General features: G+C 37.6%; 1 protein-coding gene across 2 annotated transcripts in view; it reads right to left on the bottom strand.

Annotated features, from left to right (window-relative positions):
• The window catches only part of PLPP1 (phospholipid phosphatase 1), a 56050-nt gene that overhangs the window by 23169 nt on the left and 18214 nt on the right, over positions 1–14667 (bottom strand). Inside the window, exons 2-3 of one of the 2 annotated variants that reach the window (XM_042875313.1) lie at positions 9687–9838; positions 6029–6309 (exon numbers count right to left, since the gene is read on the bottom strand). In XM_042875313.1, the coding sequence (XP_042731247.1) occupies positions 6029–6309; positions 9687–9838 (433 nt within the window). The remainder of the gene's footprint in view (positions 1–6028; positions 6310–9686; positions 9839–14667) is intronic. The other variant, XM_042875312.1, reaches the window with a different exon arrangement.

The following is a 14667-nucleotide window of genomic DNA, read 5'->3' as shown; positions in this document are numbered from 1 at the left end:
AACTAAACTTTAAAGCAGGTTAGCCCTGTGCCAGCTGTCTGACATGGGTACTTAGCTCCTAGGTACTGCTCTGTGCAATTTAACTGCAATCACTGGCATGATCTGCACACACCACCTGTGAAAGAGCTCAAACAGGCAGCTCTAAACAAAGAGAAAGTAAAATTCCTGGCAAATGATTAGTCAAGGGCACCACCTTGGCAGTTGTACTGAAATAAATTATAAAGGTCAAAGCAGTCAGCTCTAATTTCCTAAAGACCTCTTTGAAGATTACACTTTGAGTTTGCAATAGCACACTACATAGCTTATTCCAAGAGCAGGCAGCAATATATCAACAGGAATAGGGAGCTGTTTTTTTCCCCACAAACTTCCAAGTTCTGATATAAATCTGTACGTTAGCAGTACAATCATAGCCATGAACATTAACAGCTGTGCTATCAGTTACTACTAATGGATCTACATGACAGACTGAAACTAGAGATTTTCAACTATTCAATAGTAAACTGACCTTCAAATAAAGTGTTTCTCGCACACAAACATTCCTGCTGGTCTGCTTTTGAGGCAAACACAGTTTAGATTGCACAGACTGCCTCTAAAGTAGCTTGCCTTGTGCAACATGGTTTAGTATCTACCACCTATGGTTCAAAGGTTTTAGTTGTGTGTATATGTTTAGTGAGCAGACAAATAAATCAGCAAGGACAACTTCTTGGACTTGCCTAGTCATCGGGTTCTCCTAGTCCTACAAACCCAGGACTCTGAACTTTTATGTTCCAACCTACCACCATACTCAGATATAACTTCTAAGATTTTTTTTTTTTCCACTGACAAAAGTATTTAGAAGTCAGTGTTTATAACACTGGGAGAAATCCACACTGCCCATCTCAAACGTAATAAGCACCGCATCCAAGAAAAGTTGGGAGTAAACACAGGAAGCCAGAGCAAGTAGACTAAGAGCATTTTTGCACACACCCAGGATGATTACATGAAGGCGGGGGGCAATACTCCTCACTGAGCAAGAAGGCGTGCAGATGGAAACTAGTTTAACCTGTCAAAGCAAGAGAATAAACCAACCAGCTGCACTGCACACTGCAACTAAGTTTAGTTACTAGAGGTTGGCATTTGCAGTTTAAAATGAACTTGCAGGTGTTCAGCATGTCTTATAAATACCCATGCCAATGCTGCCTCTCTCTCTCTCTGTATTCAACCATCCTATTAAGAGGCAGTGTGGACTTCAAGAAAAATTAAAGAATTATTTGTTTCAATTTGAAGTTTCCTAAAAAAAAAAAAAAAAAAAAGCTGAAGAATGTCCTCAGAATTCAAGTGTGTACCGTGAAGGGTATTAACTCTAAGAAAAAAAGCAAGAGTCTTAACAGTAAGGTCTTTTCAATATGTACTACACAACAAAAATATAGCAAATATTTTATGCAGAGTCAGTAGATGTTGAAATATCATCACTGTCTGCACCCATCTGCAGATCACCTGTGGTATCTTCTATTTGCTAAGAAACAGAGGTTATGAAAGACATTGCATTTATGCACATGCATAATACATACAGCAGCTTACTTCTGAAGCTGTAATCACAGCTAAAATTTTTGCTGACAAGGCTAATTTGTCAAAAGAATGTTTAGAATTATGTTCTCATGCCCTCCTGTGCAATGAAGCTCAAATGACAATATGTTTATATATACAAAAATGTGTAAATACATAAAATCTAAAAAACTTGAACCAGAAGTCACCCAGATTTGAAATTCAATCCAGATTTTTCAGATGCAACCCACATGGTCAATAAATCCCATTACAAAGGGACACATCTGGCAATTATGAAATCCAGTTTGGAAGAGATTTAATATACAAACAAGACAAAAAATCCTTATACCCTATGTTTCTGTAAGAGACCAGAAACAAGTCAACAATACTTAAATAGCAGAAGTTTTGAGAAACAAGACTCAGACACCTCCAAATTAATTAAAGGTCAATAAATGAATAAAAGCTAACAGATAAATGAGTTCAAGAAACTACATTATGCATTGACCCTTCTCTTTCTACAATGCACTATCAGGTACAGCTGGAGACGCAAACGGAAAAGCAAAGTTAAAGTATCTCAAAGAGAAAGCCTGCTTCGATGTTTTGAGGCCAGTGATCAAGCTTTTCCAAGGGCTCAGGAAATATGGAAAATTGTTAAGTATTCTTTTCAGTTTTAATAAGAAATTTAATTTTATAAACAAAACATAAATCAAGATATCTCAGCACCCACTTATCATACTGGGCATAGGAATCCAGATGCATCATATGCAGGAGGGCTTCTTAGGGAACACCAGAAGTCTCAAGATCTACTGAAAAGACAATGTGGCAGGTACAAACAATTCAACAGCTTTTCTTTTTTGACAATGTTGCTGGACAGGCCACGCAGGAAAGGTGCTTCTCTGAATCTTATTCAGCAAATATACTGAACTTATCAGACACATAAGCAGCAGTGGAGGCAGTGACCACATGATGCTAGGATTTCAGGGACAAAATCATCACAGCATAAGAATCTTCCATCCCCTTGCGCAAGAAAACAAATAGGAATAGCAAAAGATCTTGATCCAGCAAGCACCATCTGATTGAGTTCAGACCAAAAAAGCACAAGAGGTAGAAACAGACCATCTATCAAGGACAAGAATTGATGCATCACACAAGCATGCTGTAAAGAACAGCCAAGGCTGGAGCTGAAAAGACTACTCTATTCAACAGTAGAAGAAATTGAATGAGAGTAGCAGATGACAAGAATTCATACAACTGTATAAAGACAGAACTTTACAGCTATTTTATGAATGGTAGAAGACTTCAGTTTTTAAGAAAGCAAGCATATTTGTTTTCTGTAGGGTTTCAGGCGAGATACCACAAAAAAATGTCATTCACAGTAACTGCTGCACCAAAATACAGTATTAAAAATACAAAACTGCGTTACCTTCATAACCTACCTGCCAGTTCTCCATAGTTCTGGAGTATATCTGAATTGATTCTTAAGCATTATTAAGTTCAATTGATTTGTCCCAGTTAATTCATTTTTGAGATTTACGACCACTCATACAAAGCACAACTTATGAGAAAGTTAGAACAAACCATCAGTTTTAAAAGTTAGGAGCCCATTGCTTTCCAATATTGTAAGAATTTGGATGCTACGTTACCAATATGTTTCACAATCCTTATCAGGTTTTGATTCTACAAGCTGACTTTCTTTATTTTTTTTTTTATAACTTCTATATTGTTTCGGGAAGCAATTTTTACAAACAGAAAAATTAAAGTAAGTATACTTTCTAATTTTAAAGTTCTATGCAGAACTTGACTGAATTACATGTCCGGATGTAAACAGAATTTGCATTTCTTTCCTCCATAAGGCTATTAGTGTCTCCATGACAATACCGTGCAATATTATTCAGGAGACAATGAGTAGTAACACCGCATACTTCATATTACGTCATTTATTCTCAACACTCTGTGGATAAAGTTCAAATAGTCTCAGTTTCAGTAAAGCCTTTTGTAAAGTCAGGTGTAGTATGTTGTTTGTGTTACCAAGTTCGTAACACGATAAACAGAGGTGATGGCATAATCCTCAATGAAATATTAAAAAAAATTAAGCTGTACATAGCAGCTAATACATTGTTTAAGAACTAAAAATTATTCACATCTCTTCAGTACCTGAAGTTTGTTCTGTCTTCTTTGCTCATGTGTTTGTGCGCCTTGATTATGAGTTTACTGTGAGTTTTTCCCCAGTGTTCAACATACTCCCCCTCTACTCTGCCCTGGTAAGACCTCATCTGGAGTACTGTGTCCAGTTCTGGGCTCCCCAGTACAAAAAAGACAGGGATCTCTTGGAAAGAGTCCAGCGGAGGGCCACAAAGATGGTGAAGGGCCTGGAGCATCTCCCCTATGAAGAAAGGCTGAGTGAACTGGGTCTGTTCAGCCTTGGGAAAAGGAGACTGAGAGGGGACCTGATCCAGGTCTATAAATATCTGAGGTGTGGGGGGCAGAATGGCGAGGCCAGACTCTTTTCAGCAGTGTGTGGAGACAGGACAAGGGGAAACGGCTGGAAACTGCAGCATAGGAAGTTCTGCACAAATGTGCGCAAGAACTTCTTTACAGTGAGGTGACGGAGCACTGGAACAGGCTGCCCAGGGAGGTGGTGGAGTCTCCTTCTCTGGAGATGTTCAAGACCCTCCTAGACACCTACTTGTGCGACCTGTGAGGGAACCTGCTTTGGCAGGGGTTTGGACTCGATGTCTGCAGGTCCCTTCCAACCCCTATGATTCTGTGACCTACATAACTACACTAGACATTCAAGCTTACAAGCTCATTTTGGACAAGTGAAACCAGCAAATATAGTAAAGTACACTTAAGAGAGAAACAGCAGAATATTTATTTACAGCTCCTGCTGGGAAATATCTATGGTTTCTGTTAACTCCTTCCAGTGCATGAGCACTAACAAGATTCATGAACAGTCTGCCACAGACTAGTTAGGAAGTATGCCTTATGACTAACAAAGAATGGAGAAGTCATGTGTCCTTCCTGAATCCTCTATGCCTACTCCTCTTTCAGGAATTCAGGTAAATTGCCGATCATTTTAATAACCCAGCACACCTACCCCTGTTCTACCAGGCCCTGCTTTGTTCAAGTGAGACATAAAACAGCCATTTGGCAAGTTGCTATCTTTAATAATACTAAAGAAAGTATCTGTAAGGCAATCATATCAAGACATGCATTTGTGCTGTTTATGAGAACTGACATGTTAATTACTCACACCACTAACAGGAGATCAACTTGTTTTTCCCTCCATCCCTTAATTCAGAGACATGAACACTCATCCTTGCATAGACTACTTTTCTAAAACACTAAAAACAAGCAGTATATCCAATAATGAACTTATACAGTATGGTATTCTTTTCCACAGTACAACTACATTTAAAAATACATTCACATCTTTGTAATCTCTTTGTAATCTCCCATCTGAATAAGTATTAGAAGCTCTGCACATGACTAGCTGGAATTGAACACAACAATACTTTCATAAAAGTTTCAGAGCATATTTTTACATAAATCACACAGCCTAAAATTATTTGAAGTACTGCACACCAGCTTCTGTATCAAAACTAACTTAAATGCCAGAGAATGCCTGAAGAAAGGGTTCTCCTACCTGCAGGTAGGAAAACACTACTTACTAATACCCACACTCATCAACTTAAGAATTTCTAATTTAAATAAAAATTACATTTTAATGTAATATACATCAACTTCCATATGCAGCTTTCAACAAGATATGAATGATATTTACACTTGTATACTTATTGTGATCCTCAGCTTAGTTTAACCAACAGTATTAATGGAAGTGCAAGTATACCACAGCAGTTGTCAAGGGGCGAAAGCTAAAGCTACCAAACACTGAAGACAACCGTTTTCAGAGGAAAAGAAGATACAGAATTCAAGAATTAGCATAATCAAGTTCAGGCTAGTGTAAAAACTTCACTTGAACTAACTAAAATCCAGTGCTACCTTAATCAGTGTAGACAACCAAGCAGAACTCCACTGCAATATCTTCATGTTATAACATAAATATGTGCACAAATATAATTCAAGTGTATCTTTACTCAAGACCTCCTGCAATTCAGCAGGCTCCCAGTTGTACTTGAAATGGTAGTATTCATTTGATGTTTTCAATAAAACATGCAGTGATGCTTATCCAAATCACTAAGCTTCCACCCAGCTTGGGAGATGAAAAGAGAGATCAGAACAGCACAGCAAGCATAGTTTAAGTACACTATAAATTTTTACTCTGGAAGTTGTTTTCTCACTATCAATTAAAAAAAAAAAAAAAGAAAAAGTAAATAAAGTTTAGATTTTTTCTGTGTTCAGTCTCCCAAGTTATATTACTACCCAGTCAGCATGTCCAGTTCAGAACCTGTGATTTCATACACTATGAACTCATCATACCCAAGACATTACCAAGCCATGAAAGAGGTCTCAAAACCAAGCCTACAAGATCACTTAGACTCACCTTCCTTCATTGATCTTTGCTTTGTCTCCTTGGCACGGGAAGTTCTCAATGTAACCCAGACTGCAGTTGATCTGTGTCCAGTCAGGCTGGCACACCGCAAGGAAGTGAGGACGCAGTCTGCCTATGGAGTACTTGGCAATGTCCGTCAATGACTGGCTAGCAGCTGCTCCAAAAATGAAGGTTCCAATGGCTTTGTAAATAGTGGCTACGTAGTTATTTCTGACAAATGAGTTTGAGTGCAAATGGTTATAAAAGACAGAGAGAGTCTCTCCTAAGATTATCTGAAAGAGAAAGAAGGACAGCAGTTAATCACTTAAAAAATACTATTGTTAATAATCAAGCATATCATTTCAGATTAAAGAAAATTGAGTTGTAGAATTTACGCTCCCTAGGAGTTGATAGTAATCATTTCTAAAACTTTAAAACACATTATTTAAAATAAATCATTTTTGCCCTACTCTGCATCACGTTGCACTTTATAAAAGCAAGTTGTACAGGTAAGCTGATTCTCAGAATATTTATTACAACAAAGCTTCCACTGGGTAAAATTCATTCATACTGTTTGACACAGAGCTGATGAAAAGTATTCTCTTCAATTTTATATTCCATCCTACACTGACTTTTCACTACTTTAGTATCTGCTAAACAGAATTCTTCTGTCTTATCAGGTTTTTCATGGCTTTTTTTTTTTTTTTTTTTTTTTTGTGAAGCCAGAAACCATTCTGAAGCATCTAAATTTGATTTTCACATGTGAAAGGCCAGTTATTTAAACAAAGTAACCTCCTAATCCTTAAGAAAAGTTTATCTTTAGGGGAGAAAAAGCTCAAAGGATTTCTCATATTGCGTGTTCAAAGTATATGCATCATGAACTTATTAAGTATTGATAGGAAAGAAGATTTTTTTCCTCCAACATCTGCCTTTGGCAGAAAGCATGTTTTTCTTAAAACAGGTATATAAATCTTCAGTCCCACTGCTTATATTACTATTTCATCCAGAGTGGCTGGATATGAGTCAGCCAGCCCCATTTTATATAGAAAGGCTCTTCTACAGGAATAGATTAGATATATGTGTATAAAGTCACTTTCAAAAATCCTAAGGATTCAGTGACAGCTCCATCTATCACTTACAAGAGTGACACATCCATGATATCAGAAAGGCAGAGACTGTGTGAATTAAGCTGTACAAAAAGGCACTGACACCTGAGGAAAGTGGCTGTCAGTAGCTCCGCACATGTAAAGCAGGCAGACATGTTAATAAGGGTACAACACTAACAATTTTTTTGCATTCTGCACCCTGCTGGAACATTAACTGAAGCAGAGAAACACCAAAACAAGGACAAAAAGCTGAAAAAAATCTACATTTCAAGCACAGAAGTCAGTATGTTCTTAAAACAAATCCTAGAGAATACCTTTTAATGAAGTAAACTGAAACAAAGTATTACAGCCACAATTAATCCTATTAAAAGAACAAGGCTGAAAAGCTTAAAGAAAGGCTCAGTTGAGATGACAAAAAGTGACATCACTACAGCTACGTCACTGGACTCACAGTATTCATCTGCAGTGGTCTACGTAAAAGCACTGAGGATAAGACACTAATACTTGCTTTTAAGTGTCTGACTTGATGATTTTCTGGCAAGACTGTTTTCATTTCACCACTAAAAGATCTCTAAATGTTCTGAAGGTGGCTTCATTAGACAAGCATGTATACAGACTCACATGGAGACTGGATAAAAATCAAAGGAAAATCATTCATTAAAAATTACTAAGTTCATTGAAGCCTTTTCTGACTCAGACAGGCCCTCATCTAAAAGTGGCCAATAGGAAAGTATTTTTCTGTTCTTCTTTCTTACTTCTGTTTTAACCACTGCTGAAATGAAATAAACTAGATGGACCTCAGCTGTGACCAAGTACGGCTGCTCTTATGGAGTACTGACTACCAGCATGAGCAGAGTGAAAGAAGTGGTCCTACCATAAAAGGCAAGATCTTCCAGCACAGATCTCTTGCCAGTTAACTGAACAAACAGTAAAAAAAAGTTTCTGCTGTATTTCTTTTAAGTTCTTGAACCATAGGCTTTCCTCCTACTCACAAAAAAAAAAAAAAAAAAAAAAATACCCACAGCAAGCCAGTTCTGGCTCCCATTCCTCACATTTCTACAGATACGGAAAAAAGATCCCATCCAGGAGCACACAACCTACACGTTGACATGTTTGAACCTAGAAAAAAATCCCTGTCTTGAGTATTTGTACAAGAGTCAGACTGCCATAGTTTTCTCTGATTTGTAACCCAGAGAAGCAGTTAGCCAATATTCTGCTTCTTTTCCTGTTTTAATTTCAAGAATATACTTGGATAAATTGTTAAATACTTAAAGACCTTATCTGGCATGAAAGTTTCAGTTCTGCTCAAATTGTAACGTGATCAACTCTGATGACAATCAGCACATAGATACAATGAGCTGAGTATATAAGCTTCCTGACATATCTGAACCGTGATGCTGAAACCTCACCCGGAGGGCAGTCACACAAGATATAAGGCATGAAACGGTTAACTGGTGAGCTCCAGACTTACTCTCAATTGATGACATGTTCATGCCACTTCAGGCATTAGCACTGATACTTCTTGCTTACACTTTCAGGAGCCCTTTCACTCAACCCAGCAGAAAGCTAAAAGCTATTTTCAACCAGATTAAGGATTTCCAGTAGCTTGCACAATTCAGACGTGACACTGTAGGTGGCAAAAGACAGTGCTGTAAGTGGAACCTGACTTTTTCCTCAATAAGAAGCTATTACGTTGGCTCACCTGGCAGAGTACAACTAAATCTCAAGGGGCAGAGTTAAAATATGCTCGAATCAGTTCATTTAAGCTAGGAGTTGCAGTCAAAGAGGGAGATCCTAAACTGCCTCATCCCCTTCAATGGATACTTAGCAGTTGCACAGGGAATATTACCAGTTTGCTGATTCAATGTGAAAGGAAGACAATCTTAGGAACTCAGTTGATTCAAATGAGGTGCAGAATAAAAGTAAACCCTGGCATTAACTCAAACATAAATGGATTCTGTGTGAAGGTGCAACTTCTGGAAAAAAAATCCCTGGCTACTCATTCTTTTTTTCTAGGGTTATGTTTGTGGTTAGTTCTGATTGAAGTCAGAATTTTGAGGGTTTCTATTATTAGTTTATTCAAGAAGTTTGTACTTAAGTTATACTTCCACACATAGAAGAACTTCCAATAATTGTGCAGCAGGTAGGAAAGCTGACTAATATGTTATACTAAATTGTCTTCTGCAAAGAGCAGTTCCCAGAACAGGAATGTTCAAGACAGTCATTTGGTGCACATCTGTGTTATTTTCAATCAATAAGGAACTAATTTTCCGTATCTCAAGCCACAGAATTAAGTAACTTAAAAAAAAAAAGACAACTACTGTCATAATTCTACCATGTTCTTTTTCTGTTCTCCAATTCTATTTGTTTGGCTTCAAAAAGCAGAAATTTATCAAGTTATCTTTTTTAGAACACCATTACTACTGCTTTAATACCTAGTTGAAGGGCATTATTTTGAAGCTGGGAAATCCTACAGAACACAGTTTTAGAGATCTGTATTAACAGATTCCCCCTCCTTCCCACCCCCTCTGAAACCAAATGCAATGAAAAAAAGTTTAACTTACAACAATTATACTGAAAGGAACAATTATTCCTGCTAACAACTTATAAGAAATGGTGTCCTCTTTGTATGGATAGCGGATGGATTCATCACTACAGAAAACTCCTCTCTGGAAGGGGATACGTCTTGAACTGAGAATTGCAAAAGGCAAGCCAGCTAGCAAAAAGGAAAAAAATACATTACAAAAGCAACATTAAATCTATAGTGATTATTACACTCCCAAATATGCAAAGAGAAGTGCATAAAGAGGAAGAAGCATGCAGCAAGTCAGAAAGTTATGCACTTTGCCCGATGACTGCCTTTTTGTTTTTGCAGCTCCCTGGAAAGGCTGCTGAATCATACATACAAGCATAAGGAAGGAAGATAGGATTTCTTTCACCTTCATATTTGTAGCACATCAAGCATGAAAGCAGTCTGAAACCATGAATGAGTAAACAGTTCAGTGACAGCCACTGAATTACTCAATTTGCTGCTACTGCCATAATTATTCACTATTCACTTACATTGCAGTGAGCAACAATTGTCCTTTTACCTCTTTTCTGGCCAGGTTGAGAAATTAGGAGAGCAGAAACTCTCATTTCATAAAAGCAGAAAATGCGTGCTCCTCAGGGAGTGCAAAAGCAGAGGAGTTTTTAGGAAGGGGGGAAGGGTTGACTACTTGTGCATGCAAGAAGCCTCCTCACTTTACACACTCACTGGACAGGTCCAAGGAACAATGTGGTCACTGCACATGCCCAACAGCCTCAGGCTTGGAGATATTATTCCTATCTTCCACAAAAGAAGTTTCTGACTCACCCTAAGCACAAGATGAAGATGAAATTGTTTGTAGCTCAGGAGACCTGCAACACTAACTAAAACTGGTCATTTGAAAGCAAAGTTCACAAGAAGCTCAAAATAGAGCAAAAATTCCCACAAACAAGTAGAGTCACATTTTCTAAGCCTGATCCTTCAGACTTGACACACACAGACTCCGCAGGCACTGCCTGTATTGGGATGAACTACCTCAGAAAGAAGTGACTGTATAATAAAAAAGAAGTGGGAGGCTACCAGGAACACTGAACAAAACTGTCTTTTTTTGATTTAGAGACATTAAGTGTTTAAGAGCACTTGCTCAAAATTCATTAATATCACATACAAAATGCATACCAGCTTAGAGTTAAAGAACATTTGCAGGGAGAAAGTGTTCGTTATCTACCAATCTACCATCCTTATCACAAGGATAAAAACCAGCCTCTTTGCTGCCTGCCAGAAGGATGCTGTTGAAGTCACATTTCCCCTAACAGAGGTTCTGAGGAGACACAATCCAGCTCTTCCTTTCCATATACACACATCAACCACCCTCAAGTGTCTACAAACTAAAGTAAATATAGAAAGAATTAAAAAAAGAAAAAAAATGCAGGGGAAAAAAAAAAAAAGGATGGATTAAAAAAGAAAAACATAGCAATCAAGTAGTAAAAGAATTGAGTGGTAGGAAGAGCAGGGGCACACCAAGTTAATGCTCAGGTTTAAAAAAAAAAAAAAAAAAGATTTAGGATTTTGAAAAGGATCCTTTCTCCCTTTTTAATCTCCACCAAAGTCCTCCAAACTAAGCCTGACCCCTGGGCCAGGCACAGATGAGGAATAATTCAGTTACACCAGTGATTTGCTTCAGATCTTGCTCTTCACATTATGTTGAAGTAAGTGTTTTAAATAAATGCTCCACTTTAAAACCAGAAGAACAAACAACAAGCTAATGACTCACAAGATGAGAACTTCCTTGAAGTGATCCCTAACGAGTGTGATACAGCACAGCCATAGTGCAGTAGTTTAGAGCTCCTGGTAGCACCCAGCTGGGATACTTGGGCACATCACAATCAGATGTAGTCTGTATTGCTACAGTTATAAAATTTAATAGCATGCAGAACTTCCTGTTACTTCCAGGGAAGAAAAAACCTGCCACTGTGAAAAGGAGCTATTACCAGTTCCACACCAGAGAGACTATGATTGACCTAGTGCTGGAAGCCATCCAGGCACACCAGTGGAACAGAAAAAGGACAGAAGCACAGGTTAAGAGCTGAGCCAAGCCAAAGCCTATCCAAAACACTGAACCATTCAGATACCCGCCAGCAGAGAACCCTGAGAGCTCAGCTGTGCTGTGCAAACACAGCCTTTCTACCAGTGGGGGAAAAAAAAAAAAAAAAAAAAAAAAAAAAAGCTGTCCATTCATCCTAATAAGAACAAAATGGATTTGGAAGACACCACAGCCCTCATTTCTGCCCTCCCCCTGTGCTGGTCTTATGACAGCATACCTGTACATCATCAGCTGTTTGGTAATTAGCTACATTGTGTGACATGAGTGAACCTGCTGATTGTTAACATGACAAAGAGTGACGGAATTAAAATTCTGTTTTTGCTCTGCACATATGAAGATTTGATACTTCTTTAGATCTAAAAAAAAAAAAAAAAGATGTAAAGATATAAAGAAAAAGGCTTATTTTCATGCTGGTGATTTTTACAGGTTTACTCTTTTAGGTTAGATTCAATCGCAGGAAAGCTGTTGCTCACAAAATTGAGTTCAGCCTAAAAACACAAGTCACAGAATGGCTGAGGGACTTCTGGGTCCATGTGGTCCAACTCCTACCCAGGAAGGACACCCAGACCAGGGCACCCAGGACCATGTCTGGATGGTTACCAAAACCTAAAGTCTCTGCTCTCCTAGTCAGGTGTTGTCACTGGCACCAGGTCACCAGCTATGTATTACTCTTCTTAAAAGTATGCTTTATGAAAAATAGCATCAAGGCAACTTACTCCTCATTTCCTCCTACCCCAACCTCATTGTTACAGTTTTTCCATCATCAGCAAGCTTCCAGAGAGCTTGGGTTATATTTATTTTGTTGTGTTTTGAAACTGCATTCTTTTTTGCAAAGAAAAGGTGTCTGAAACGTGTGCCCACTCTTCAGCAATACTGAGTTTATGCAGTAATTAGTCTGCAATTCCTTGCAGCATTATCCTATATCAAGTCAGTGTAAACAGAATAGTTAAGTTTAAGTGAACAAGTTGAAGTTTGTGGTTGTTTTGCTTTTTAAGCAAATAGGAACCATCTAAATTAAGTTAATATGTCTTCTCTTTCATAATTTCATTTCCCTCACTTGAGTGAGACACATTTTCATCAGTTTGGTACATCATTCAGTTTAATGTTCCACTGCTTGAGTTTACCAGACTCTTGATCTAGCAAAATAAAAAGCATGGTTAAAGAACTTCACTCTAGCACTCAAACTTCTTTCTAGACCAAAAAATTCCACCAATCTTTCTGGATTCTAAGCACTATTACTGAGATAAAAAACATAGCATTAACTATTGTTGTACACTTGTAACTTGCAAATTCTGAATGGACTACTCAAAAAAAAAAACAGTTTTAAGTATGAATTTACAGAATTAATTGTTTTAGACAGCTTTGAGGAAGCTCTTTGGTAGCTGAAGATCACTAAGTGTTTGCAAACACTCCTATTTAGCACAAAAGTCAACATTTCCAAAAGTCATATCCAGTAAAACTTAGGTAGGACAGAACAATTTCATTAAAGACAGTCTTAAAAGTTCTAGATATCTACCTGGAATTAATTTGAAAAGTTGAACAGTGTTAGGGAAGCGATGAATACTTGAAGTAATTAAGTTTTAATTTTTGTAAGAACAGTTTTTTTAATGAGGTGACAATCAGATACAATCAGAAGATTAATCAAGATTTTTTTATCTAATACAATTAAACCTAGAGTCACACAATCGTTATTTACTATTTGTTCAGTCCAAGATAGTTCCTAGTCATGATCACACTAGTTTTGAGGTCTTTTTAGTTAAAGTACCATCCAATGTCAGTAGCTACTCCCTCAGAATATGCTCCATACAGCATATTTAATCTACTTTCTTCTTTTAAATACACACAATTCATTTCGCTGCTAGCTGGTTTCAAGGGAAGGAAAGCAAAGAATTCAAATCAGAGGGGCAACTACTGTTTCTGACAAGAAGAAAAATAGCTCAATATTTGGGCTTTTGTTCTGTTTTTAAATGATCCAAAGTTTGATTTTTAAAAGATCCAATGTTTGATTTTTTAAAAACAAATCAAGAAATCCCCCAAAACCAAGCTCAGTATGTAAACCGAAATCCTTTCAAAGGCACATCTTAAGTACTTTTGCAGTGCAAGTTTGGCTTTCACAGATACAAGCAAAACAAGCAGTGGAAGTGACATAAAAGCACTGAAAGAGACATGGCCTCTTAAGAAGCACAAAGTTAGCCCTACAACTGTGATAGACATGTTACTTATTTTACCCTCACAGATACCAGTTCCAGAGGATAGGAATGAGCTTTCACTTTATGGCAGCAATTTCTAAATTATGAAGCCTGCAGAGGACTAGAAATGACTGAAGATTAAGTGACACTGTCTTCATAACAGTATAGTTGTCATTAACATCAAGATCTTCTTAAAATCACAGACCAAATGTTACAGGTTTTAGAGCTGTTATACTTCCTAGTCAGGAGATTTATCCACCTAAAATGCACAAAATTTTTTTCTCAAGGAGAAAGAGGTTCAACAGTGGATCACTAAGGTGGGGCAGGGGAGAAGCGGGGGGGGGAAGGAAACACCTCTGTTCATTTTGTGTACTTGCACATTGTCAAGCTATGTGAAAGGAAAAGCCCTACTTTTTCTACAGATATCAGACATATATCAGATATCTACAGATATTTTCCCCTCAAACAAGCTACAGTTTCAAAGGGAAAAGTCTGGCAACATAAAAAAAAAAAAAAAAAAAAAAAATCAATTGGGTTCAAAGTTTCACATGAAAGTAAAATAATAATAATAGGGAATTATCCTTTAAGTGCAAAGTAGAGATTGCTAAGGGTCATTAAAGGCTCTCTCTCTGTCAAATACTTCCCATACAATAACACCAAAAAGCACCTCATACGTATACTTTATTTTCCAAGTCACTTGTAACATTGTGAGGAAAATGCCTACA

This window comes from Lagopus leucura, unplaced genomic scaffold (assembly GCF_019238085.1).
Source record: "Lagopus leucura isolate 7727_CA_CO unplaced genomic scaffold, USGS_WTPT01 Super-Scaffold_100014, whole genome shotgun sequence".
Classification (NCBI taxonomy): Eukaryota; Metazoa; Chordata; class Aves; order Galliformes; family Phasianidae; genus Lagopus; species Lagopus leucura.
The sequence above is the reverse complement of the archived record's forward strand: the minus strand, read 5'-3'. Positions and strand labels throughout refer to the sequence as shown.